Raw genomic sequence first — 25,990 nt, forward strand, 5'->3', positions numbered from 1 at the left:
CAACTCTAAAATTGGTGTACACGAAAGAGAAGAAGTGAAACCTCGGTCACATGAACAGGCTCCACAACTCGTGTATCGGAAAATTCAAGCCTTGAAAGCAGACAATAACTCAACCGGCTGATGTTTGAGTTTACAACTCATCCCGCTATTGACTTACCAATCAAACTCCACTACTAGAGGTAGATTTTTTTTTGTTTATTTATTGATAATTATAGAAGTAAATAAAAAGAGCAGAAAATAGAAAATAGAAGGGCTATCTCCTCATTAAACTAGAGAATGACAACATTTTATTATAGAACACAATAATAACAGAACAGAAAATACTCAAAATAGAAGGGCTATCTCCACATTAAACTAGAGAATTACCATAAGGTGTCGATTAACATCCAAACTAAAACTAAAAAAAAAAAAAAAACAACGAACATGCTTAAATTAAGCACGTACATTTATTTTAAGTCCCATATATTGGAACATACATATTCCACGGACAAACTTCACAACTTCAAAGATTTTAGAACAGGGACCTCATTTATAGAGTTTTTGTAATACTCTGTATAATATTCTTTCGTGGTAATTGTTCGATAAATGGGTGGATTTTCTTTGCATGTCAACTCTTTAATTGGCTCGTACAGCCTCGACGAATTATGCGACGTCGCAGGTCGGAAAAAACATCCCACAGATACTCTTGGACCTTCTTTCTTTGCCAACACTCTATGATCAACGCTTACGAACTTATCATTTGAGATTATCTGCACTAGAACATGCATTGTCAAAAACAACGAAACAGCTACATGCAATCAATTTGTATACAATTGCCAGAGACATTTTGGTATAGGTCCAAATTCATATATTTTACCCAAACTACAAGAATCTGAGTTGTATAACGAAACTCATACCACTATTTTTTTTTCTTCTTTTCTATTTTATTGTTTTTATATCCAAAGAATCTGAACTACAAAATTTATAATTGAAGATCTACCTATATATGTACATGGTACGGGTAATGAATGTTTAGTAATCACCGAGAAATTAACAGATTAGAGGATTTACTGGATCTATATTAATGGTAAAGAGTGTTTGTTCGAACATATGTACGTATGGATCATAGAGAAAAGCTTGCCTGCATAAAATTTCCAATGTTGACTATTAGAGCTCCAGGCAGAGGAAGAACATCATTCCACTGGTTTTCATGCAAAACCTGAAGTCCACCAATATGATCTTGAAGTAGAATTGTTATGAAAGTGCCATCTGAGTGGTTGGCTGTGCCAATTGTGAGCTCAGGCTCAGGACATGGAGGATAGTAGTGACTAGCAATAAGATGCTCTTTTTCGCAATCCAAACTGATAAGATGGTCAGGTTTGAGTCCAAGTGCTTGAGATAGCAATTCAAACAAAGTGACACCTAATTTGTGTACTTGACTATTATACTCCATAGTTATATCCCTGAAATGAGATAAAGAACACGTTAATTAATTGAATCACGTACATGCACATGCAGATGCCTGATCATATATGGATCATATATATATACCTGCAAACCAGAGGCAATTCTTGGGGATCAAGAGGCTCGGGAGCCATGTCACAAAACATGCTGTCCCTCCAAGCAGCAAACTTTGACTCGTACAAATTATAGCTACTAAAGTATTTGACCTTCCTCTTGGGATCCCTAGTATAGTACTCAGCCTTCACCTCCCTTGGCAGCTCATGAAACCTACGCGTCGCCTCGAGCATCTCCTCCAACACTGTCTTGGGTATCCCATGGTTAACCACATAAAAGAATCCCACACTCTCTGCAGCCCGCCGGATATCTTGGATCACCTTAGCAGGCCTTCCTGCAGCGACAACATCACCAAGGTCCACAACTGGAATACTGAATTGGTGTTGGCCAGTTGGAGTACAGAAACTTGGGATGTCCTCGGCTGAGGGATCTTCTGGCTTGCAAATGAAAATGGACGGGACTTTGGTGATTCCATCATCGACAAGACCTTTGACCCCAGCTTTGGATTCGTCAAAGGCCTTTAGCTGTCGCAGACGCTCCTCAGTATTGGCCATTTTGTTGTACGTAAGAAATCTGATTACCTCAATATGCAGAAGCTCTTATTTATAGCACTGAAGTACGTACTGCATGCATCTAGAAACCCCCCAACATTTTCCCAAACTCATGTAATTGACTAGAGAACTAGAAGGAAAGTTCAATTAAGCAATTGACTATAGTAGATCCTTCCAAGGAATAAGTAAATAATTACATGCATCCACAGAGAAAGATAATTAACGTCGATGACTTTGTTTCTCTTAGTTGCCATTGATAAGTCATAAGCTGTAAAGTTGTAGTTCCATCCCAATTAAGCCATAGCAGATGAGTTCTTTGTTCTCTAATAATTAATTTTTCTTTGCGGCTTTTTACTGACCGAAAAGAAGAAAATTTATTTGCTTTCACTATATAATATTCTTGCTTTTTGTTTCTTGCGAGTGAGTGAGTGGCGTCATTGGTTGGTAAACTTATCACCCATTGTGTCTGGTCTTTGATGTGTTAGGGTCTAAGAGCATTTCCACCGGTGCTCTCTTGACCGGCTGCCAGATAAGCAATTCCACGTGTTGACTGGGCAAGGAGAAAAAGGAGCATCCACCGGCCCAAATATACCTAGGTAAGGTTTGGCTTTCTCTGCCCAAGGACAAAAAAATGGGCAAGTCGATGCCATTTTTCTTGCCCAAGCATGGCCGGCTGCCAGCTCGGCCCAAAGCTATCGTGGCTGACGTCATCAGGCTTCGGTGGGATCATGGACGCTCTGCAGGCGCGCGTGCTGGCGAGATTCTCGTCTTCTAGCGCCGAAACGTGGCTGGCGCGTGTTGAAGCGCCATTTTGTCGCGAAGCGACAATTAACTTTGCATTGTGGGCGCACGTGGCTCACAACCGTTGGCTTGTTTGGGAATTTGAACCCAACGGTCAACACATCTGGACCGTGGATTGAATAATGTGGTGCAAATTGAGCACCCATTTTGAGTTACTAACTGTCTATGCAAATTGAGCACTAAAACTAGCACCTCTCCTCACTTCATACCGATGACTTGAGAGCCTAAACATCCCCACAATCTGACCCATAACTGAAGAGCATGCACATGATGTTGAGATCATCATATGGAAATGAAATCAGTAAAAGCATCTTAACAACCAAATACATAGAAAATTGAATGCATTACCTCAAGAAATGCCTTCAACACCCACAAAAACGCCAGAATTAGCACCCCATTAACAGAAAACCCCACCTACACCAACAATTCAGCTATAAAAATCCTAGCTTTTCCGAAAAAAAAAAAAAAAGAAGAAAAATTTCTGATTAACAAGTATACAATGAATGTTTACCAACTTGGTGGGGATTGCAACGGGAAGAACCGATCGGACGGCCCTCCTGGCTCGCTTCGACACCTTCTTAAATACATTCTGAACAAACCTCACTAACAGATCCAAGCTCCTATCTTCCTCATCATCGTCGTCTCCGTCTTCCTCGTCTTCATCGTCGTCCTCGAAACCATAGGGCCGGTCAATCTCGGAGTTTATGGAGCGGCTCCAGTTGCGAGGATCGTCAACGAAGCTATCGGCGCCGCCCTGTGAAATTGGAGACGCAAACAGTTAGCAAACCATCAGAATCGTAGAGAGAGAGAGAGAGAGAGAGAGAGAGTACCGGAGGGTAATTAGGGTTTCGTCGAGTGGCTTTGGCGCAGTGAAATTGGGGAGTGAATCGTTTGTGTTTGGGCCCAAAATGAGCATTTTGGCCTGACATGGCACGTCTTGGAGAAATTGAGCCAATGTCAGTGGCTCAAGCTATATATTTTCGACAAGTTCGAAATATATATTTAGAGGCTAAATAAAGCCTACTATGGAAGCATGAAAAGTCAACTATAGCACATTTTCCTACTTCGGCTAGGAGAAACCGAGCTAAACAGAAGGAGCGGCCGCCTGACCAAATGAACTCTAAATGAGCTGAAAATCTGCAGATCTATTCTAGACAGCCCAAGGATCATTTCTTATGAAAACTTCCAGAGCTAGTTTTGAGTGGAATGCCTCAAAACAATCAATCCAATTTTCTGCAGAAGCAAAACTGAAAAACTGGACCTGTAAGAGGCCCAGCAGTATTTCCGGCCAAACCACATGGAAATAAATTCTGAAATTTTACCACAATAATCTACATTCATGGTGGATCATTTCATATGAAGAAATCGAAGGTTGAATCTGAGTTCTTAGTGGAGATAAAAATTGAAGGATAAGGGAGCAGAAAATGACTTAAACCTAACAAATTCCATTAAGTGTTTAAGTATTCAAACCTAACATTCCATTAATGTTTAAGTGCTAAAACCTAACCCATTATGAGTTGTTTAAGGCCAAATAGTGTTGCTTGGTAGCCTATATATAGAGGCTACAACAAGTATCAAAAGACAACAACACAATTCAACAAACATCTCTAAGATGATCTAAGTTCTCTCTAGAGCAACCTCTCTAAGAGCAACTCCTCTCCTATTCTCTTTCTCTTACCGGTGATCACACTCCTAGTCCTAGTCTTCTCAGAAGCCAACTTTCAGTGCCACCAAACCCTCTGTCAACGTACTTCGGTCCTAGTCTCCTCGGGAGCCGATTGTAGTACCACGACCACAACGGTTACGGAACCAGCCAAGCAAGGGTAACGCCCTCGTAAACCAGCCAAGCTAAAGTCACGCTTTAGCAAGTTCTCTCTACTTCCCAGTGGTTCTCGCTCTGCTCGATCTACAACATCGAGTATCGATTGTGATTTTCAAGGAGTGATTTTACAAGATGAATCTGCTTCTATAGGTTTTGTTATGAGAAAATAGAAATGAAGATGGTTATCCTCTATTGCCTGCTTCAAAGAAGCTTGGTTCTGGTTGGGTTGCTGAGGCAACTGCTTTGAGGGATGCTTTACATTTAGCTCAGTTCTATAACTTTTCCAATGCCTGGGTGGAAGGAGATTCAAAACTCTTATATTATTGACTGTGTTTTAGCCTTTTGGGGAAACTTTCAGTCCCTTGGAGAATCGAGGCTCTAGTTGCAGACATCAAAGCTTTGGCTTCCTCCTTTTCCTTCCTTTAGTTTCGACACATTTATCGTGAGGCCAACTTTGTTGCAAACAAGTTAGCAAGTTTTAATCTAAGGGAACAGAGATGTTGCTGTTTGGCATAATCGCCTCCCCCTCTCTGTGTCCCAGGCGTTCCACTTGAATCAGCTAAGTGGGGAAGTAGCTAGAGACTTTGTACTGTAGTTTTGTTTCTGATTGTTGTTTCTTGCATCAAAAAAAAAAAAAAAAAAGGAGGAAAAAAATTACAATCTACCCCTCAATTGCAAAACGACTTATCAAACTATCAAAATGTTATGGTTTAATTTTTTAGGTCTTTGTCATGGGTTTTTGTCCATTTGCTCTAATTCTAGGGTTATTTATCCCATTTATCCCATTAAGTTTTTTTAATTCTCCCTTATCCATAAAGACTCTAATAAGATCTTCCCTAATACTAAATTAAATTTTGTTTTTTATTTTTTTTAAGACTATTTTACCCTCACCCCTTTGTTACATAGAGAGAGAGAGAGGGGGAGAGAATGAAAAAGAGAGAAGCCATAGGAGACTTCTCCTGAGTCCCGTCACCGGCCGCCGGACTCCCATCACAAACATCTGGACTCCGGTCACTGGCAGCAGGATTCCGGTCACTAGTCTCCGCCCACCGAACTTCGCTAAAAACCTTGCCGGAGGTCGTCGGAAATCTCATAGGTCGCCGGAAAGATTTATTGCCCCCAAATAGACTTTTATTGCTCCTTAATAAACCTTTATTGCCCCCCAATAGACTTTTATTGGGAGGCAATAAAAGTTTATGAAAGGCACAATAGTAGTCAGCAACGGCGGCAGCGAAGATGACGTTGACCCAAACGATGAGGAGTTCTCGAGCATCGGCGAATTAGGGACAGAGTGAACGTCTGGTTTCTTATTCTTGCAATTTGTCGCCGCAGAGGCCGCTATCATCCTCGGGAGGCCTCGTCTGTTTGACTCCGACGAGTGAGAGAGAGGAGATGAGAGAGAGAGTGCAGATCAGAGGAGAGATGTTGGCCATGTTAGGAAGAGAGAGAGAGAGAGAGATAGAGGAGATCGGAGGAGAGATGCCGGCCACGTTGGGGAGAGGGAGATCGATCTGTATACCTGAGGGATGAGAGAGAGTGTGTGCACAATGATGTAGTTTATTAATTAGGTTGAGGGTAGAATAGCCATTTTACTTTAAATATGTTTAGTGAGAATAAAAATTTGTTGCTTGGGTAAGTGCGATAATTTTGACTCATTTTGGTGCTTTGGATCAAGGACCCCTTTATTACATGTTAGAATATAAGCTTTATGTGCTTTTGACTTGTGACTTTATACAGTCAACACTATGTCTTTCCCTTAATTTTTCTTCTACTATCAATGCTTTCTTGTTATTAATCGGTATTCTCAAAATTTTGATTTGTCACATGTTAGAATATAAGCTTCATGCATGTGCTTTTGACTTGTGACTTTATATAGTCAACACTATTTCTTCTACTATCAACGTTTTCTTGTTATTAATCGGTAGTCTCAAAATTTTATGTTTTGTATCAAAAACTACCAAAAAAAAAACCATGATTTCAAGTTATTGCTCACATGCATCAAACATCATATTAGAGATTGTTGGGGTAGATTTGTACAGAGGCTGTTAGGATTGCTTGATTAGGTTGCATCTCCTCTGTTTACCCCTTCTGAGTTCAGGAACTGGGTCCAAAGCTTCAAGAAGCTTTGTAGCGTCTTTCCTTATTCCCCGCAGTAAGGTTGGCCAGCTGCGGTGACATGCTTCTGGTGATGGTGAGGTAGAAACTTCCTATAGCTTTGATAGATGAACTAGAAATATATAAAACGGCTTGCAAGAAGGCATGTAGCGTGGGAGCTGGAAGCACATGAGTTGCAAAAGGTGAGAGCTTTACTGCGGTGAAAGGTTTGCTGCAGTGAGAGGTTTGCTGCGTATCATCTACTGCAGTGATGAAGGAATGGATTTTTAGGGATGGATTCTGGGTTTAAAGGTCGTGTAAGGCTTTGAATTGGTTTTGGGTTGGAGGCTGAATGATTGGCTTGTTGCTTGAGGCTTGCTTGTGGGATGTACTCCCTGGAGGTCTCTCTATGAGGTTTCTCCCTATGAGGTTTCTCCCCCTTGGCTTAGAGCGAGAGGCCTTAATTTATAGGCAAAAGGAAAGTGGAATAGTACAGGGACTGAAAATTATAATTACTAAAAACAAGGCTGGGTTTGCGTGTCGTGCCCTTTGCTACATTTCTTAAAGCAAGGAATGTGTCTGCATAATGTACCACTACTGCAGTGATGATGGATTATGTATTTCTTTATGGGAAAGGACGCAACCCTCTTTTGGATGGCCCCGCTTCTAGGCTAGTGGAGACAAATAATAAGGGGTTTTGCTTGTTGTTTGATGTTAGTATAGAATAAGATAACAACTGCAGGGTAAAAGAAGTATTCACGTTTGTATTGCTGAAAAGACTATTGGGTAGATAATTGTGTTTAAGCTTATGGGTTTGGATTCTCTCATCTTTGCATGCCCATGTAAGGATTCAAATTGTCGAGCCTGGATTTTGGTCCCCAAGTCCAAAATCTCCAACAACCGAAATCGATAATGGGCCTCATGTACTTCTGTAACCTTCCACACCACACCCAATCTTGTAAGCCCCAAAAGCATGATTGCGGCTTGGGTCCACGTGCGTGGCATGACACTTACTAAAGTATAACGGAAAGTGAATTAGAATATCGAGAGTTCTTTCTAGCATAATGGGCTTTAAGCTATTAAAGCCCATAATGTGTAGTTTTGCATATCTATATTTTTGTATTGTGCCTCAAATATTTATTGGGCATGAATATTGATTTTTTGGGTATCAACAGAGATGAAACGTTCATGTAGTTTGATTTGTAACATCAATAAACTTTTAAGTGTTACGATAGTTGACCAAATAATTACAATCATAATAAAATTAGTAAAGTGATAAATATAGTTTACTCCCTTTTTTTTTGGCTATTTTAAGGGATGGACCGTTCCTTCTTTCAGAACCTTCCTTTACAAAAACCTTCTGCTACAAGTCTTTTCTCACCAAGTGTTTCGAGTTCTGCAAGCCACATTTTCATCAGGATTTATCCCCTATTGGACCTATTTTTTGATCCCATTTAGACCCACTTTTTGATAATATATCAATATCTCGACCCTTCAGTTTTTAGATCCTAATGTATAGACCACTTCTGCAAATTTTCAACCAAATTGATGATCGTTAATGTATCAAACTAGATTAAACCACTGGACGAACCGAATTTGTCCAACTTGAACCGTTCATGCTTATAATTGTAAATCGCAGTTATGAATGCCTTAATGATTATCAATTTAGCTGAAAATTTGTAGAGATGATCTATTCATATGGATCTAAAAGTTGAACGGTCGAGATGTTGATATAATATCAAAAAGTGGGTCTAATAAGTGATCTGTTAGAACATAATATCATCATAGAGATGGCTGCAAAAATCATCATATCATCATTGAACTTTGTCCATGATTTGTCTTCATGCTTACATAATGCAAGCCCTCCATGACATGCCATGTAATACCCCGAAAAATCAGAATTAAATTCCGTGGATTTTTAGAAATGATTTCACGATAGTGGGAGCGAGTACGAGGCTTGGAGAAGTTGTGGAATTAGTTCGAACGATTTAATTTTCGAAAACGAACTTTATTTAGGGGCTCGCGAAAGTTGACTTTTTATATGTTCAAAATTTTGGAAAACTTCCTTCATGAAAGTTGTAGAGCTTGTCGATACAATCTCGTGCATATGTGGAACGCAATATTCGGAGTTCGTATGAATAAGTTATGAATATTTGAAAATTGAGATTTTTTTATAAATAGGTGAAAAATCCGAATTATTTCATTAAGGACGAAATTTTCTCATTTTTGCGTTTTGGTCCCCCGGAATTCTCCGTTCTCTCTCTTCAGAATTGCCGGAACCCGACCGACCCGACCCGACTTTTTCCGCCGCCTCCGGCGTCCTCCGGCACAGGACCCGGCGCCTCCCGAGCTAGCCGCCGCACGACCATTGGCCCCATGGTGTCATCTTGCCCCGCCGTTTCCCCCAGACGTGGATCGAAGAGGCCCCAGCAGTGCACAACCCGACCCGGCTGGAAAATCCTTTTTCCGGCATCCCCTCGGCGATTGGTTGACTTTTTTGGAAACGTCTCCTCCTGCTGATCATCCTCATATCCTCCTTGCATCACGATTTGAAGTGTAGAGCAAAAGATCAAGCGTTGAAGATTGACGGCTCTGATTTGATCTAGAAACGTGATCAGACGGCCAAGATGGATCCAACTTCCAAGCTTGATCTAGGACGATCTAGACCGAATCTCGCTTAGCTCCAGGTATGAAAGTCGATCAACCCTTCATTTTGAACCAGTTTGTAGTTGGTCACTTTGCCATCGGAGGTGGTTGACCCGGCGTTGACCGTCGCCGTTGACCACAGGCTGACCCGCCGCCACACTTATTTTTGTGTTCTGCTTTCAGTTTATTCATCTATGCATCGATACGGTCGTTTGAATATATCGTAATGTCATTTTGGAGAAAGTTGATGCATGCTAGGGTTTCAATTTTTACGCATTACTTTCGGTTTACAATCTGTGAAGATCTGACCATCGATTTTGGTTCAAATTTAGATATGTTGATCGTATGACTGTCCCGATGACTTTATGTGGTCACGGGCGAAGATCCGATCGTTGGATCTTCGTATAATTGTGTAATAGTGATTTGAAAGGCAATTCGTGAGAATCTGACCGTCGGATTTTCGAATAATTTTGTGGAGATGTTTGTAAGGATGATTCAAGAAGATCTGACCGTTAGATCTTCGTGATAATTTTGGAGGGTGATCCTAAGGGCGATCTGTGAAGATCCGACCGTTGGATCATCATATAATTTCGATCCGACCGTTGGATCATCATTAATTTAGAATCCGACCGTTGGATTTCCGTATATGTGTGGTTTATGATTGATTTGCTAAGTTAAGATCGTATCTGATTAGGTGATCGACGGATTGATTTGGTGGACAATTTGTGAAATTGTTGTTTGAGCTGTTAAGAAGACGCAGCTGGATTAGAGGTGAGTAAAACGCACATGGTTCATTTACGAACCGAAATTTTGTGATTTACATTGAATTGTGAATGTGTGGAAAAATTGTTTTAAGAAAATAAATATTTGTTTTAAATTATATGGACTTGATCGACTACGGTCCATAGGTAAGTAAAATGTATTTAAAATATAAAAATGAATTTCTCGATTTTAAATGCATGTGAACTATAGTTGGTATTAGTGGTCATTCCTGTGAGGGTGACTACGTATATATATATATTTACGTGAAATATATATTGGATGGTGTGGCATTTGGGAAAGTGTGGAATTGATGTGATTGATTTACAATTACGAGCTTTATTCTTTCAAGAATATAAATCATTGTATATTAGTGAGTTGATTTTGATAAAGAGTAATTGAGTAAAGTGGATGATTGAGTTGTGTGGAATAATTGATTTATAGAGTCGAGTAAAATTATCACATTGATGATTGAAGCAGTCATTCGTAAGGTGAACCTTGGCCCAGGTGCCACATTACGATACATTTAGAGCTCTAGTCTGTCTGCCATCATACTGCTTGGGGGATAAACGAGTTATCATATGCCCTTGGGTATGACATACTGCATGGGATGATTAATATAATTAATCATAAGCCCGTGAGTATAACATACTGCATGGGGTGATTAATATAATTAATCATAAGCCCGTGAGTATATATTGAGCAGAGAAAGTTTAGATGTTTTTTTTTAGTATTCATGTTGAGACGTGAGTTGATTGATGCTTGAAGTGACGTTGTGCACTTCAATTATTATGCTAAGAGATACTTAAATTGAATTGATACTTTAAAATTGTGCAATTACTTGTTTACTCATACGGGCTGTCAAAAACTTACCGGGTTTGTGTTGTTGCAATCCCGGTACACTATTCAAATTGTGTAGCGGGTAATCCTACAGGACAGGAGAATCAGGGTGGTGATCGTGCGGTTAGAGCATTTGTTATAGTTTTACAGCAATTGTAATAGTGAGGTGAGTTAAGCTCTTTTGAGCCTTACAATTTGATTTGGTGAGAGTGTGCTGTAATAAATAACTTGAGGATTTGGTTTATTGTAATATTGAGAGGTGTGAAGTGTGGTTGTTTGTGAGAAAAAAATTCAGGACGTTATTTGTAATTGTTATTATTAATGTTTCGGATTTGAATTTGTTATTCGAAATTCGGGGCGTGACATGCCATTACCACAAAAAAAGTAATTGCTGGTAAATGGATAGGAAGAAACGATACCTTTAGAAATATGGTAACTTTGAAGAGTCTGAATGCCTGGAATTTCAATGCTACCTCTTGAAATCGGATTAAAAGATGTGCCATCGAATATAAATTTTGAAAGTGCAATTGATACTGTCTTCTTTACAATGCACATTCTAATTGAGTTTATAAATAGTTTTTTCATCAACACATGATGCTTTTATTACCAAAATGTCATAGCATTCTAGAGATAAAGTAATAAAAATATCATCATAGAGGTGGCTGAGAGCATGCATTGAACTTTGTCCATGATTTGTCTTCATGCTTACATAATGCAAGCCCTCCAGGACATGCCATTACTACAAAAAAGTAATTGCTGGTAAATGGATTGGAAGAAACAATACCTTTAGAAATATGGTAACTTTGAAGAGTCTAAATGCTTGGAAGTTCAATGCTACCTCTTGAAATCGGATCAAAAGATGTGCCATTGAATATAAATTTTGAAAGTGAAATTGATACTGTCTTATTTACATTAATGCACATTCTAAATGAGTTTATAAATAGTTTTTTCATCAACACACGATCCTTTTATTACCAAAATGTCATAGCATTCTAGAGATAAAGTAAAAAAAAATATCATCATAGAGGTGGTTGAGAGCATCATTGAACTTTGTCCATGATTTGTCTTCATGCTTACATAATGGAAGTCCTCCATGACATACCATTACCACAAAAAAATAATTGCTGGTAAATGGATTGGAAGAATCAATACCTTTAGAAATATTGCAACTTTGAAGAGTCTGAGTGCCCGGAAGTTCGATGTTACCTCCTGAAATCGGATTAAAAGATGTGCCATTAAATATAAATTTTGAAAGTGAAATTGATAATGTCTTCTTTACAATTCACATTCTAATCGAGTTTATAAACAATTTTTTCATCAACACATGCATGATGCTTTTATTACCAAAATGTCATAGCATTCTAGAGATAAAGTTACAAAAAAACTAAGGAGGGACTGTGGAATACAAAAGGTAGAGTGCAAATTTAATTCTCCATAAATTTATTCATTAGTCTCTAATAAATCTTTTCAGCTACATTTACATTTTGTTTAAGCACATCTAATAGATAATTAGCTAATATGGTAGAGGACAAATTTGCTACTTTTTTTTTTTTTTTTGAAATAAAATGTCAAATATATTAATCAATGAAGAAGATTACAATCAGATACTAAAGCATCTTGAATAAATAAGGGAGGAATAGTATCCCAACACAGCTGTTGCCCTGAATGCAAGAAGAATGCGCAATAGCATTCCCATCTCTAGAAATATGCCCAAGCATGGCTCCTGGTATAGATGATAGCCCTTCACTAATATCCTTATAGTGTCTTCCATAAGTAGAAGTAATGGACCCTGATCTTTGGTTTACAAAACAAGCTAAGTTCAAAGAATCTGTTTCAAAGTATATAGGTGCTAGGTTTTTTTTTTATTGTACCATACGCACAGCTATCCTCCCTGCTACTGCCTCTATTTGTTCCGGGGAGTAAACATTTTCAATATGCTGAAACATGCCCCCCATACAAGAGCCTTCTGAGTCTCTAATAATAACTCCAACACCACCCATATGAGTTTGTTTTGAGAATGCACCGTCAAAATTGATTTTGAGCCAACCTACAGATGGAGGCTTCCACGTTGCTTTCCTAGTTTCCTGGACACTTGTTTTCGCCCTTTTTTGACCTGATGGAATTGAAAATCATGAAGCCATGCATTGGCTTGAAAGCAGACATCACCAACCGTAGAAAACTTCTCTCTCCAAGTCCTATTATTTCTCTCTTTCCATACAGCCCACACTAGGAAGAGAAGCTCTTATGGAAAGAAGGTTTAGATAAAGAAGCAAAACAGACTTATTAAGTTGCACTAACCATATTATTTTTTGGTTTCTTCACTTATTAAGTGTATTTCATGTACTATTTAATAAATGGTTGTGTAAGATCTCAAGATCGAGGATTCTATCTATAAAGAACTTGGGGTAAACATTTTATTTTTGGTATCGAGAATAAACCTCTTCTTTCAAATTTTTTACACTTGAGCAACTCTAAAATTGGTGTACACGAAAGAGAAGAAGTGAAACCTCGGTCACATGAACAGGCTCCACAACTCGTGTATCGGAAAATTCAAGCCTTGAAAGCAGACAATAACTCAACCGGCTGATGTTTGAGTTTACAACTCATCCCTCTATTGACTTACCAATCAAACTCCACTACTAGAGGTAGATTTTTTTTTTGTTTATTTATTGATAATTATAGAAGTAAATAAAAAGAGCAGAAAATAGAAAATAGAAGGGCTATCTCCTCATTAAACTAGAGAATGACAACATTTTATTATAGAACACAATAATAACAGAACAGAAAATACTCAAAATAGAAGGGCTATCTCCACATTAAACTAGAGAATTACCATAAGGTGTCGATTAACATCCAAACTAAAACTAAAAAAAAAAAAAAAACAACGAACATGCTTAAATTAAGCACGTACATTTATTTTAAGTCCCATATATTGGAACATACATATTCCACGGACAAACTTCACAACTTCAAAGATTTTAGAACAGGGACCTCATTTATAGAGTTTTTGTAATACTCTGTATAATATTCTTTCGTGGTAATTGTTCGATAAATGGGTGGATTTTCTTTGCATGTCAACTCTTTAATTGGCTCGTACAGCCTCGACGAATTATGCGACGTCGCAGGTCGGAAAAAACATCCCACAGATACTCTTGGACCTTCTTTCTTTGCCAACACTCTATGATCAACGCTTACGAACTTATCATTTGAGATTATCTGCACTAGAACATGCATTGTCAAAAACAACGAAACAGCTACATGCAATCAATTTGTATACAATTGCCAGAGACATTTTGGTATAGGTCCAAATTCATATATTTTACCCAAACTACAAGAATCTGAGTTGTATAACGAAACTCATACCACTATTTTTTTTTCTTCTTTTCTATTTTATTGTTTTTATATCCAAAGAATCTGAACTACAAAATTTATAATTGAAGATCTACCTATATATGTACATGGTACGGGTAATGAATGTTTAGTAATCACCGAGAAATTAACAGATTAGAGGATTTACTGGATCTATATTAATGGTAAAGAGTGTTTGTTCGAACATATGTACGTATGGATCATAGAGAAAAGCTTGCCTGCATAAAATTTCCAATGTTGACTATTAGAGCTCCAGGCAGAGGAAGAACATCATTCCACTGGTTTTCATGCAAAACCTGAAGTCCACCAATATGATCTTGAAGTAGAATTGTTATGAAAGTGCCATCTGAGTGGTTGGCTGTGCCAATTGTGAGCTCAGGCTCAGGACATGGAGGATAGTAGTGACTAGCAATAAGATGCTCTTTTTCGCAATCCAAACTGATAAGATGGTCAGGTTTGAGTCCAAGTGCTTGAGATAGCAATTCAAACAAAGTGACACCTAATTTGTGTACTTGACTATTATACTCCATAGTTATATCCCTGAAATGAGATAAAGAACACGTTAATTAATTGAATCACGTACATGCACATGCAGATGCCTGATCATATATGGATCATATATATATACCTGCAAACCAGAGGCAATTCTTGGGGATCAAGAGGCTCGGGAGCCATGTCACAAAACATGCTGTCCCTCCAAGCAGCAAACTTTGACTCGTACAAATTATAGCTACTAAAGTATTTGACCTTCCTCTTGGGATCCCTAGTATAGTACTCAGCCTTCACCTCCCTTGGCAGCTCATGAAACCTACGCGTCGCCTCGAGCATCTCCTCCAACACTGTCTTGGGTATCCCATGGTTAACCACATAAAAGAATCCCACACTCTCTGCAGCCCGCCGGATATCTTGGATCACCTTAGCAGGCCTTCCTGCAGCGACAACATCACCAAGGTCCACAACTGGAATACTGAATTGGTGTTGGCCAGTTGGAGTACAGAAACTTGGGATGTCCTCGGCTGAGGGATCTTCTGGCTTGCAAATGAAAATGGACGGGACTTTGGTGATTCCATCATCGACAAGACCTTTGACCCCAGCTTTGGATTCGTCAAAGGCCTTTAGCTGTCGCAGACGCTCCTCAGTATTGGCCATTTTGTTGTACGTAAGAAATCTGATTACCTCAATATGCAGAAGCTCTTATTTATAGCACTGAAGTACGTACTGCATGCATCTAGAAACCCCCCAACATTTTCCCAAACTCATGTAATTGACTAGAGAACTAGAAGGAAAGTTCAATTAAGCAATTGACTATAGTAGATCCTTCCAAGGAATAAGTAAATAATTACATGCATCCACAGAGAAAGATAATTAACGTCGATGACTTTGTTTCTCTTAGTTGCCATTGATAAGTCATAAGCTGTAAAGTTGTAGTTCCATCCCAATTAAGCCATAGCAGATGAGTTCTTTGTTCTCTAATAATTAATTTTTCTTTGCGGCTTTTTACTGACCGAAAAGAAGAAAATTTATTTGCTTTCACTATATAATATTCTTGCTTTTTGTTTCTTGCGAGTGAGTGAGTGGCGTCATTGGTTGGTAAACTTATCACCCATTGTGTCTGGTCTTTGATGTGTTAGGTTCTAAGAGCATTTCCACCGGTGCTCTCTTGACCGGCTGCCAGATAAGCAATTCCACGTGTTGACTGGGCAAGGAGAAAAAGGAGCATCCACCCGCCCAAATATACCTAGGTAAGGTTTGGCTTTCCCTGCCCAAGGACAAAAAAATGGGCAAGTCAATGCCATTTTTCTTGCCCAAGCATGGCCGGCTGCCAGCTTGGCCCAAACCTATCGTGGCTGACGTCATCAGGCTTCGGTGGGATCATGGACGCTCTGCAGGCGCGCGTGCTGGCGAGATTCTCGTCTTCTAGCGCCGAAAAGTGGCTGGCGCGTGTTGAAGCGCCATTTTGTCGCGTAGCGACAATTAACGTTGCATTGTGGGCGCACGTGGCTCACAACTGTTGGCTTGTTTGGGAATTTGATCGAACCCAACGGTCAACACATCTAGACCGTGGATTGAATAGTGTGGTGCAAATTGAGCACCCATTTTGAGTTACTAACTGTCTATGCAAATTGAGCACTAAAACTAGCACCTCTCCTCACTTCATACCGATGACCTGAGAGCCTAAACATCCCCACAATCTGACCCATAACTGAAGAGCATGCACATGATGTTGAGATCATCATATGGAAATGAAATCAGTAAATTAAAGCATCTTAACAACCAAATACATAGAAAATTGAATGCATTACCTCAAGAAATGCCTTCAACACCCACAAAAACGCCAGCATTAGCACCCCATTAACAGAAAACCCCACCTACACCAACAATTCAGCTATAAAAATCCTAGCTTTTCCGAAAAAAAAAAAAAAAAGAAGAAAAATTTCTGATTAACAAGTATACAATGAATGTTTACCAACTTGGTGGGGATTGCAACGGGAAGAACCGATCGGACGGCCCTCCTGGCTCACTTCGACACCTTCTTAAATACATTCTGAACAAACCTCACTAACAGATCCAAGCTCCTATCTTCCTCATCATCGCCGTCTCCGTCTTCATCGTCTTCATCGTCGTCCTCGAAACCATAGGGCCGGTCAATCTCGGAGTTTATGGAGCGGCTCCAGTTGCGAGGATTGTCGACGAAGCTATCGGCGCCGCCCTGTGAAATTGGAGACGCAAACAGTAAGCGAACCATCAGAATCGTAGAGACTGAGTGACTGAGAGGGAAAGAGAGAGAGAGAGAGAGAGTGTGTGTGTACCGGAGGGTAATTAGGGTTTCGTCGAGTGGCTTTGGCGCAGTGAAATTGGGGAGTGAATCGTTTGGGTTTGAGAAATGGAGTGAGATTGTGAGGGAGATGAAGCTGTGATTGCTGTGGTGGTTGTGATTGAGGGAAGAGAGAGAGGGTCGGAGGTGAGACCGTCGCCGATAATGGCATGGTGGTGGTGACCGAGAGAGAATTTGAGGAGTCGCTGAACAGTTTAGAGTCAAAAGAGAAGAAGGTGATCTCTTGCGCGCCGCTTTCTATTGATCCTGACCGTTGGTGTTAAATTGCTCCAACACCAACGGATCAGATTACGTGATATAAAGTTCAATGTATGAGTGATTGCTTATTTTTTAGTTTGGATATATTATGTGACAATGTCTAGGAGTGATTTTACATGATCAATCTGCTTCTATAGGTTTTGTTATGAGAAAATAGAAATGAAGATGGTTATCCTCTATTGCCTGCTTCAAAGAAGCTTGGTTCTGGTTTGGTTGCTGAGGCAACTGCTTTGAGGGATGCTTTACATTTAGCTCAGTTCTATAACTTTTCCAATGCCTGAGTGGAAGGAGATTCAAAACTTCTATATTATTGACTGTGTTTTAGCCTTTTGGGGAAACTTTCGGTCCCTTGGAGAATCGAGGCTCTAGTTGCAAACATCAAGGCTTTGGCTTCCTCCTTTTCCTTCCTTTGGTTTCGACACATTTATCGTGAGGCCAACTTTGTTGCAAAAAAGTTAGCAAGTTTTAATCTAAGGGAACAGAGATGTTGCTGTTTGGCATAATCGCTTCCCCCTCTCTGTGTCCCAGGTGTTCCACTTGAATCAGCTAAGTGGGGGTTTGTACCGTAGTTTTGTTTCTGATTGTTGTTTGTTGCATCAAAAAAAAAAAAAGGAGGAAAAAAATTACAATCTACCCCTCAATTGCAAAACGACTTATCAAACTATCAAAATGTTACGGTTTAATTTTTTAGGTCTTTGTCATGGGTTTTTGTCCATTTACCCTAATTCTAGGGTTATTTATCCCATTTACCCCATTAAGTTTTTTTAATTCCCCCTTACCTATAAAGACTCTAATAAGGTCTTCCCTAATACTAAATTAAATTTTTGTTTTTTTTGTTTTTTGTTTTTGTAAGACTATTTTACCCTCACCCCTTTGTTACATAGAGAGAGAGAGAGAGAGAGAGAGAGAAAGAAAATGAAAAAGAGAGAAGCCATAGGAGACTTCGCCGGAGTCTTGTCACCGGCCGGTGGTCACCGGACTCCTATCACAGACATCCGAACTCCGGTCACCGGTCGCCGCCCACCGGACTTCTCTGAAAACCTCACCGGAGGTCCCCAAAGAGGTCGTCGGAGATCTCATAGGTCGCTGGAAAGGTTTATTGCCCCCAAATAGACTTTTATTGCTCGCTAATAAACTTTTATTGCCCCCCAATAGACTTTTATTGCCCCCCAATAGACTTTTATTGGGAGGCAATAAAAGTTTATGAAACCTTGCCGGAAGTCCCCAAAGAGGTTGTCAGAGATCTCATATGGGGCCGGAGAGGTTTATTGCCCCCCAATAGACCTTTATTGCCTCCCAATAGACATTTCGGTTGCTGGAATGAGACCCAATCTCCTAAAATTAGACAAATAAAACTTTGGTTTAAGGAAAAAAAAAAACAAGGAGATTACATCAATTCAAAACATTTATTGCCCCCCAATAGCCCTTTATTTGCCCCCCGACAAAACTTTTTCTTTCCTTCTCGGACTTCTGCCACAGTTTATTGAAAAAAAAAGTGTTTTTAGTATTTATTATTGAAAAGTTTACATTCCAACTATTCATTCACATGTCCAAAGAAAAGAACTTCCAGCAAACAAAGTAGATCAGAGACGTTCACGTCCTTATCCTTATAAGAACATTCTCAATCGTCTGCAATGATACACCAATAAAAATCCAAAGAGAAGTCCAACTTGTATAGAAAATTAATAACCTTGGCACTGTCATTTGTTTTTCTAACTCCACTGTAAAATCAAAATTAACAATTAACAATCAATTGTTTTTGTCTATAAAATTAACACCTCGGTTAACAATGCCCATCAGGAAGCTTTCAGTAGAAAAAAAAAACCATCAGGAAGCTTGTTTGCTTCAAAGAATGGCTCCAACCACTCCTTTGGACAAGCAAAGCATACCTTGACACTGAATCCGGCGACGGCAAATAAAAAATTATAGTAGATTTAGGCTGAGACTGAGGAAGGCACAATAGTAGTCGGCAACGGCAGCAGCGAAGACGACGTTGACCCAAATGACGAGGAGTTCTCGAGCATCGGCGAATCAGGGACAGAGTGAACGTCCGGTTTCTTATTCTTGCAATTCGCCGCCGCAGAGGCCGCTGTCATCATCGGGAGGCCTCGTCTGTTCAACTCCGATGAGTGAGAGAGAGGAGAGAGAGAGAGTGCAGATCAGAGGAAAGATGTCGGCCACGTTGGGAAGAGAGAGAGAGATAGAGGAGATCGGAGGAGAGATGCCGACCACGTTGGGGAGAGGGAGATCGATCTGTATACCTGAGGGATGAGAGAGAGTGTGTGGACAATGATGTAGTTTATTAATTAAGTTGAGGGTAGAATAGCCATTTTACTTTAAATCGGTTTAGTGAGAATAAAAATCTGTTGTTTGGGTAAGTGTGATAATTTTGACTCATTTTGGTGCTTTGGGTTAAGGACCCCTTTATTACACGTTAGAATATAAGCTTTATGTGCTTTTGACTTGTGACTTTATATAGTCAACAATATGTCTTTCCCTTAATTTTTCTTCTACTATCAATGCTTTCTTGTTATTAATCGGTATTCTCAAAATTTTGATTTGTCACATGTTTGATTTTGACTTGTCACATGTTAGAATATAAGCTTCATGCATGTGCTTTTGACTTGTGACTTTATATAGTCAACACTATTTCTTCTACTATCAACGTTTTCTTGTTATTAATCGGTAGTCTCAAAATTTTATGTTTTGTATCAAAAACTACAAAAAAAAAAAAAAAAAAAAAACCATGATTTGAAGTTATTGCTCACATGCATCAAACATCATATTAGAGATGAAACGTTCATGTAGTTTGATTTGTAACATCAATAAACTTTTAAGTGTTACGATAGTTGACAAAAGAATTACAATCATAATAAAATTAGTAAAGTGATAAATATAGTTTACTCTATTTTTTTTTTGGCCATTTTAAGGAATGAACCGTTCCTTCTTTCAGAACCTTCCTTTACAAAAACCTTCTGCTACAAGTCTTTTCTCGCCAAGTGTTTCGAGTTCTACAAGCCACATTTTCATCAAGATTTATCACCTATTTGACCTATTTTTCTATCACATTTAGACCTACTTTTTGATAATATATCAACATCTCAACCTTTCAGTTTTTAGATCCTAATGTATAGACCACTTCTGTAAATTTTCAACCAAATTGATGATCGTTAAGGTATCAAACTAGATTAAACCAATGGACGAACCGAATCTATCCAACTTGAACCGTTCATGCTTATAATTGTAAATCGCAGTTATGAATGCCTTAATGATTATCAATTTGGCTGAAAATTTGCAGAGATGATCTATTCATATGGACCTAAAAGTTGAACGGTCGAGATGTTGATATAATATCAAAAAGTGGGTCTAATAAGCAATCATTTAGAACATAATATCATCATAGAGATGGCTGCAAAAATCATCATATCATCAAGGAACTTTGTCCATGATTTGTCTTCATGCTTACATAATGCAAGCCCTCCATGACATGCCATTACCACAATAAAAAAGTAATTGCTGGTAAATGGATTGGAAGAAACGATACCTTTAGAAATATGGTAACTTTGAAGAGTCTGAATGCCTGGAATTTCAATGCTACCTCTTGAAATCGGATTAAAAGATGTGCCATTGAATATAAATTTTGAAAGTGCAATTGATATTGTCTTCTTTACAATGCACATTCTAATTGAATTTATAAATAGTTTTTTCATCAACACATGATGCTTTTATTACCAAAATGTCATAGCATTCTAGAGATAAAGTAACAAAAATATCATCATAGAGGTGGCTGAGAGCATGCATTGAACTTTGTCCATGATTTGTCTTCATGCTTACATAATGCAAGCCCTCCAAGACATGCCATTACTACAAAAAAGTAATTGCTGGTAAATGGATTGGAAGAAACGATACCTTTAGAAATATGGTAACTTTGAAGAGTCTAAATGCTTGGAAGTTCAATGCTACCTCTTGAAATCGGCTTAAAGGATGTGCCATTGAATATAAATTTTGAAAGTGAAATTGATACTGTCTTCTTTACATTAATGCACATTCTAATTGAGTTTATAAATAGTTTTTTCATCAACACATGATCCTTTTATTACCAAAATGTCATAGCATTCTAGAGATAAAGTACAAACAATATCATCATAGAGGTGGCTGAGAGCATCATTGAACTTTGTCCATGATTTGTCTTCATGCTTACATAATGGAAGTCCTCCATGACATACCATTACCACAAAAAAATAATTGCTGGTAAATGGATTGGAAGAATCAATACCTTTAGAAATATAGCAACTTTGAAGAGTCTGAGTGCCCGGAAGTTCAATGTTACCTCCTGAAATCGGATTAAAAGATGTGCCATTAAATATAAATTTTGAAAGTGAAATTGATAATGTCTTCTTTACAATTCACATTATAATCGAGTTTATAAACAGTTTTTTCATCAACACATGATGCTTTTATTACCAAAATGTCATAGCATTCTAGAGATAAAGTAACAAAAAACTAAGGAGGGATTGGGAATGCAAAAGGTAGAGTGCAAATTTAATTCTCCATAAATTTATTCACTAGTCTCTAATAAATCTTTTTTTTTTTTTGAAAGGCTCTAATAAATCTTTTTAGCTACATTTACATTTTGTTCACTACAAGGGAAAAGCCCTTTAGTGACAAACCGGTTTTGTCTCTCATTTAAACAAATTTGTCACCCATTGGTATGGGTGACAAAATCATTTTGTCTCTAATAGTGCGTGACAGATTCTTATTAGTGACAACAAGTAAATTTTGTCACCCAACCATAAGGGCGACAAAATACATTTTGTCACCTATATTTTGTCTCCTAAAATCGTTCACAATTATCGGGAAATCCTAAATGGCGGGAAACTAGATTGGGGAAAACTGAATTCGAAGGCCATTTTTTAAATATTTTAATTCAGTACATATATACTTTTGTATTTATGGTAATTTGAAACATTAACCTAATTGAAATCAAATGATAATCAAATTGAAGCGCTCACTTTTATTCCAAGAAAAAATATATGGAGATGTAGCATTGATTAACCAATATCCAACATCAATATACTAAATAGACAACAACAACATAAACATGTTCACTAAAAGATACTACCAAATCAAAATATTAAAATTGTGGCCTTATAAACTACTTCCTCATCTTCGTGTTCTTCCTCGTCCTTATCCTCAGGCATATCATCATCCATCACCATAATTATATACAGTATAGCCTTGGACAGTAGCAACTTGACCCTCAATCTGCTCCATGTTCCTCGAAAGCTTTTCCATTGTACTTGTCAGCTCAGCAGAAGAGATCTCTGCCTCTAGGATCATAGACCAAACAATGAATTTCTCTGCCCTTCATGACCTCTACCCATATTCGCCAAGATATTTACCTGCATAGGGAGATGAAATTCTATCGAATGAACACAAATATTTTGCATGCAAACAATGAGACAGCTTAAACACAAGTTGTAAGAATGTATCAAAAACCAAAGAACAGAGCTATTAGGCACAATTTTTTGAACATGTACTTACTGTATGGTCTGAATAACTTTTCAGTTTTAATTACAATTCATATACTTCTTCATTTAAGAGGCTACTCTTCGGTTCCAATATATAGAAGCTTTCCTAAAAGATCACAGGAGCACACATTAGTTAAGCAAACATTTTACTGAGACAAGCAATATCATAATAAGAATATTTATGGTATAATGTGCATAAAATATTTTAGCTCCAAATGTAAAGTGACTAGAACATAAAACTTCAAGACATTACTGGACTTTGCAAGAAAGTTATAAGGCCCGGTCCAAGAAAGAAATGATGAAGGAAACTGTACACAACTACGATCGAATGGTCTTGAAATAACATAACCATATAACTAAAAGCAATTCATTTAAGATCCAATTCCATCTTCATAGTACAAGTGATACAATTGGGAATAAACAACAGTAGAACAAGAAGCATACCATAGCAATATGTTTTCCAAATTTTAGTCATAAGAATAAGCTTCACCAAGATGGACCACAAGGTTCCAGTTCATCTTCAACAATCTCTTGACTGCATGCTAAGTTTAAAATTTCTTCCCAGATTGGACTCATAAATAATTAAAGAAAGGACAAGTTGATTGCCGAAACCAAATAAAGCTGAAACACACAATTTAAGTCCTGTCCAGCAGTTGCAGCTATCCAAACTATCAGCCAAAATACACCAACAATAATACTATGAAAATAAGAAGACAGTTCAGCTTGGAAACCAAAAAAGCCACAGCACATGGAGCTAACCATAACCAACAGCATAAAACAGAGCAATGGAAACTTAATCCACTGAAATCTAAGACGTGGCCCAAAATAAGGAAGCAGAATATAAAATGAGAAGGAATGAGTTGATCACTGAAACGGTGAAGCCAATAAAGCCTGGAACAAAAACTATTGTAAATCATCACCACCACAAATCAATATAACTTAGATCATAGTAGGCACTAGGCAGCCAAAAAGGCAAGTAAAAGAAAAAAGTTTGAAAGCAGTGGAAACCAATAAAGCAGAAGCTCTACCCATTCTAATTCCGGACTGCAGCCTCCACCAGCCAAATCCTAAAACACATCAATAAAACCATGATGCATCATGATCCTAATTGAATCAAGAAGATTTGGAGGAATAAAATTATAGAAAGGAGTAACTTGAAAACTGAAACCAATAAACCCGATAACCCAACGAATTGCTATAGACCCCAGCAGCCATCACCATCAAATGAGCCAAATGTAAGGGATCCTTCTGCAAATCCTTGAGCTTGATCAAGATGGGTTTCCACGCCATAGAAACAGTGTAATCACACTCTGAAAACCCAGAAAGAAAACCAAATCAAAATTAGATCTTGAGCCCTAAACAGACCCAAACGAAATCCACCCACACCGAATCAAATTCGCACAATTGACAATACTAAACTATAATCAAAGATCAACACAATCAATGAGCATGAGAGAGGAGAGGAGAGGAGAGACAACTGACGATCACGGCAACATGGAAAATTAGAAATAACGGGCATTCGAGGTTGAGTCGTCAAAGAGCAGGCAGCACTCAGCAGTGTTAGTGGGAGACGTAGTGGAGCGGGCGCGGCAACTGCAAGGCTTTTCCGAAAATTTTCTTTTAATTGTTTTCTCAACACCGAAGAAACCTTACGACGTCGTATCTTTTTGCCAAAATAGAGTTAGCGACAAAAAATTATGCAATTGGAGACACGTCCTATTTGCCTCCCCTATTCCGCTTTCAGTGACAAAAAATAGTTGTCCCCTATGCTAATAATTCGTCACTGAAAAAAGCGGTGAATTATGTTTATATATAGGACAAAAATTTTGGTGACAATATTAGGATTTCGTCGCCCATCAGATGTTTAAGGGACAAAATTTAGGTTTGTCACAAATAATTTTGTCTCTAAAAGGGTTTTTTCTTGTAGTGGTTTAAGCATATCTAATAGAGAATTAGCTAATATGGTAGAGGACAAATTTGCTACTTATTTTTTTTTTGAAATAAAATGTCAAATATATTAATCAATGAAGAAGATTACAATCAGATACTAAAGCATCTTGAATAAGAGCATCTTTAGCAGACTCTCTATTTTAACTCCTTAGCAATTTTGGAGAGCATGTTTAGCTTTTTATATATTTTAGTAGCTGCACCAGACTCCTGGCTCTCTATTATAACATTTAGCTATCTCGCTCCTAAATATAGAGAGCGAGATGAGGCTCTCTATAATTTAAAACATTCCTTTTAAGTTATTTTATGTAATTTATAAATACATTTAAACTATTTAATCTTCATTTAAAAATTAATATAAATTCAAAACTAGTTAAAATAGAGAGCATTGATGCAAACGTATTTCTAAAGTGGCTAGCTAAAATGACTTTTTAGCTACTTTGACTAAAATTTGACTCAAAAATGGCTATCATTGCTAAAAATGCTCTAATTAAATAAGGGAGAAATAGTATCCCAACACAGCTGTTGCCCTGAATGCAAGGCAACCTTAGCTAAAGAATGTGCAATAGCATTCCCATCTCTAGAAATATGCCCAAGCATGGCTCTTGGTATAGATGATAGCCCTTCACTAATATCCTCATAGAGTCTTCCATAAGTAGAAGTAATGGACTCTGATCTTTGGTTTACAAAACAAGCTAAGTTCAAAGAATCCGTCTCAAAGTATATAGGTGCTAGCTTGGTTTTTTTATTGTACCATACGCACAGCTATCCTCCCTGCTACTGCCTCTATCTGTTCCGAGGAGTAAATGATTACACGCATTTTCATGCGCGTAATTATATCTTCAATACTAGAATTAAGCTAATCATCGAGTCAATTAGTATGTAATTAATATATTTTTATTTATTTTGTAGGAAATAAGTGGAATTACGGAAACCGAGAGAAAATGGTGAGAAATTGAGCAAAATGGAGTTTCTAGCAAAAAGATGAAATAGTTGATGCCGATCGATCAATCGTGGTCAATGCCAGTGAAAGAGTGAA

At 38.2% G+C, this 25,990-nt stretch overlaps 3 protein-coding genes and 1 long non-coding RNA gene across 8 annotated transcripts; all 4 read right to left on the reverse strand.

Moving 5' to 3' along the window:
* Window positions 1-470: 470 nt before the first annotated feature.
* On the reverse strand, window positions 471-2,467 carry LOC133736850 (1-aminocyclopropane-1-carboxylate oxidase homolog 1-like). The gene is made up of 3 exons (XM_062164445.1): window positions 1,531-2,467; window positions 1,121-1,442; window positions 471-749 (listed from the first exon to the last, which is right to left on the reverse strand). Exons 1-3 carry the CDS (start codon window positions 2,049-2,051, stop codon window positions 495-497), a joined length of 1,098 nt encoding a protein of 365 aa, XP_062020429.1. The 5' UTR covers window positions 2,052-2,467; the 3' UTR covers window positions 471-494.
* Window positions 2,468-2,887: 420 nt separating this feature from the next.
* Window positions 2,888-13,010, reverse strand: LOC133737056 (uncharacterized). The gene is made up of 6 exons (XM_062164685.1): window positions 12,887-13,010; window positions 12,671-12,799; window positions 12,163-12,219; window positions 3,680-3,771; window positions 3,361-3,603; window positions 2,888-3,263 (listed from the first exon to the last, which is right to left on the reverse strand). Exons 1-6 carry the CDS (start codon window positions 13,008-13,010, stop codon window positions 3,162-3,164), a joined length of 747 nt encoding a protein of 248 aa, XP_062020669.1. The 3' UTR covers window positions 2,888-3,161.
* A 937-nt stretch (window positions 13,011-13,947) lies between these two features.
* LOC133739551 (1-aminocyclopropane-1-carboxylate oxidase homolog 1-like) lies at window positions 13,948-17,672 on the reverse strand. Of its 5 annotated transcripts, none has more exons than XM_062167334.1 (6): window positions 17,190-17,330; window positions 16,851-17,089; window positions 16,683-16,748; window positions 15,008-15,498; window positions 14,598-14,919; window positions 13,948-14,226 (listed from the first exon to the last, which is right to left on the reverse strand). In XM_062167334.1, exons 3-6 carry the CDS (start codon window positions 16,719-16,721, stop codon window positions 13,972-13,974), a joined length of 1,107 nt encoding a protein of 368 aa, XP_062023318.1. In that variant the 5' UTR covers window positions 16,722-16,748; window positions 16,851-17,089; window positions 17,190-17,330; the 3' UTR covers window positions 13,948-13,971. The 5 variants fall into 5 exon arrangements, with proteins under 5 accessions (XP_062023318.1, XP_062023320.1, XP_062023317.1 ...); XM_062167336.1 differs by having other exon boundaries at window positions 15,008-16,582; XM_062167333.1 differs by having other exon boundaries at window positions 16,847-17,089.
* Window positions 17,673-22,486: 4,814 nt separating this feature from the next.
* On the reverse strand, window positions 22,487-24,590 carry LOC133740989 (uncharacterized). Its single transcript, XR_009861543.1, has 4 exons — window positions 24,487-24,590; window positions 23,449-24,314; window positions 23,018-23,110; window positions 22,487-22,875 (listed from the first exon to the last, which is right to left on the reverse strand). It is a non-coding gene; the product is annotated as an uncharacterized LOC133740989 (long non-coding RNA).
* Window positions 24,591-25,990: the final 1,400 nt, after the last annotated feature.

The sequence above is a fragment of the Rosa rugosa genome, chromosome 3, assembly GCF_958449725.1.
Source record: "Rosa rugosa chromosome 3, drRosRugo1.1, whole genome shotgun sequence".
NCBI lineage: Eukaryota > Viridiplantae > Streptophyta > Magnoliopsida > Rosales > Rosaceae > Rosa > Rosa rugosa.

Coding starts and splice junctions, on each gene's coding strand:
- LOC133736850 (XM_062164445.1), bottom strand. CDS start 2,051: ATGGCCAATACTGAGGAGCGTCTGCGACAGCTAAAGGCCTTTGACGAA. Junction 1,443..1,530: donor GAATTGCCTCTGGTTTGCAG/GTATATATATAT, acceptor ATCTCATTTCAG/GGATATAACTATGGAGTATA. Junction 750..1,120: donor ACATTGGAAATTTTATGCAG/GCAAGCTTTTCT, acceptor GTTCTAGTGCAG/ATAATCTCAAATGATAAGTT.
- LOC133737056 (XM_062164685.1), bottom strand. CDS start 13,010: ATGGGTGGTGTTGGAGTTATTATTAGAGACTCAGAAGGCTCTTGTATG. Junction 12,220..12,670: donor GCATTCTTCTTGCATTCAGG/GCAACAGCTGTG, acceptor ATCCGATTTCAG/GAGGTAACATCGAACTTCCG. Junction 3,264..3,360: donor TTGCAATCCCCACCAAGTTG/GTAAACATTCAT, acceptor TTGTTGGTGTAG/GTGGGGTTTTCTGTTAATGG.
- LOC133739551 (XM_062167332.1), bottom strand. CDS start 17,366: ATGCCATTATCGGCGACGGTCTCACCTCCGACCCTCTCTCTCTTCCCT. Junction 16,749..17,189: donor GAAACCCTAATTACCCTCCG/GTACACACACAC, acceptor TTGTTGGTGTAG/GTGGGGTTTTCTGTTAATGG. Junction 15,499..16,682: donor TGTTGAAGGCATTTCTTGAG/GTAATGCATTCA, acceptor CGTCTGCGACAG/CTAAAGGCCTTTGACGAATC.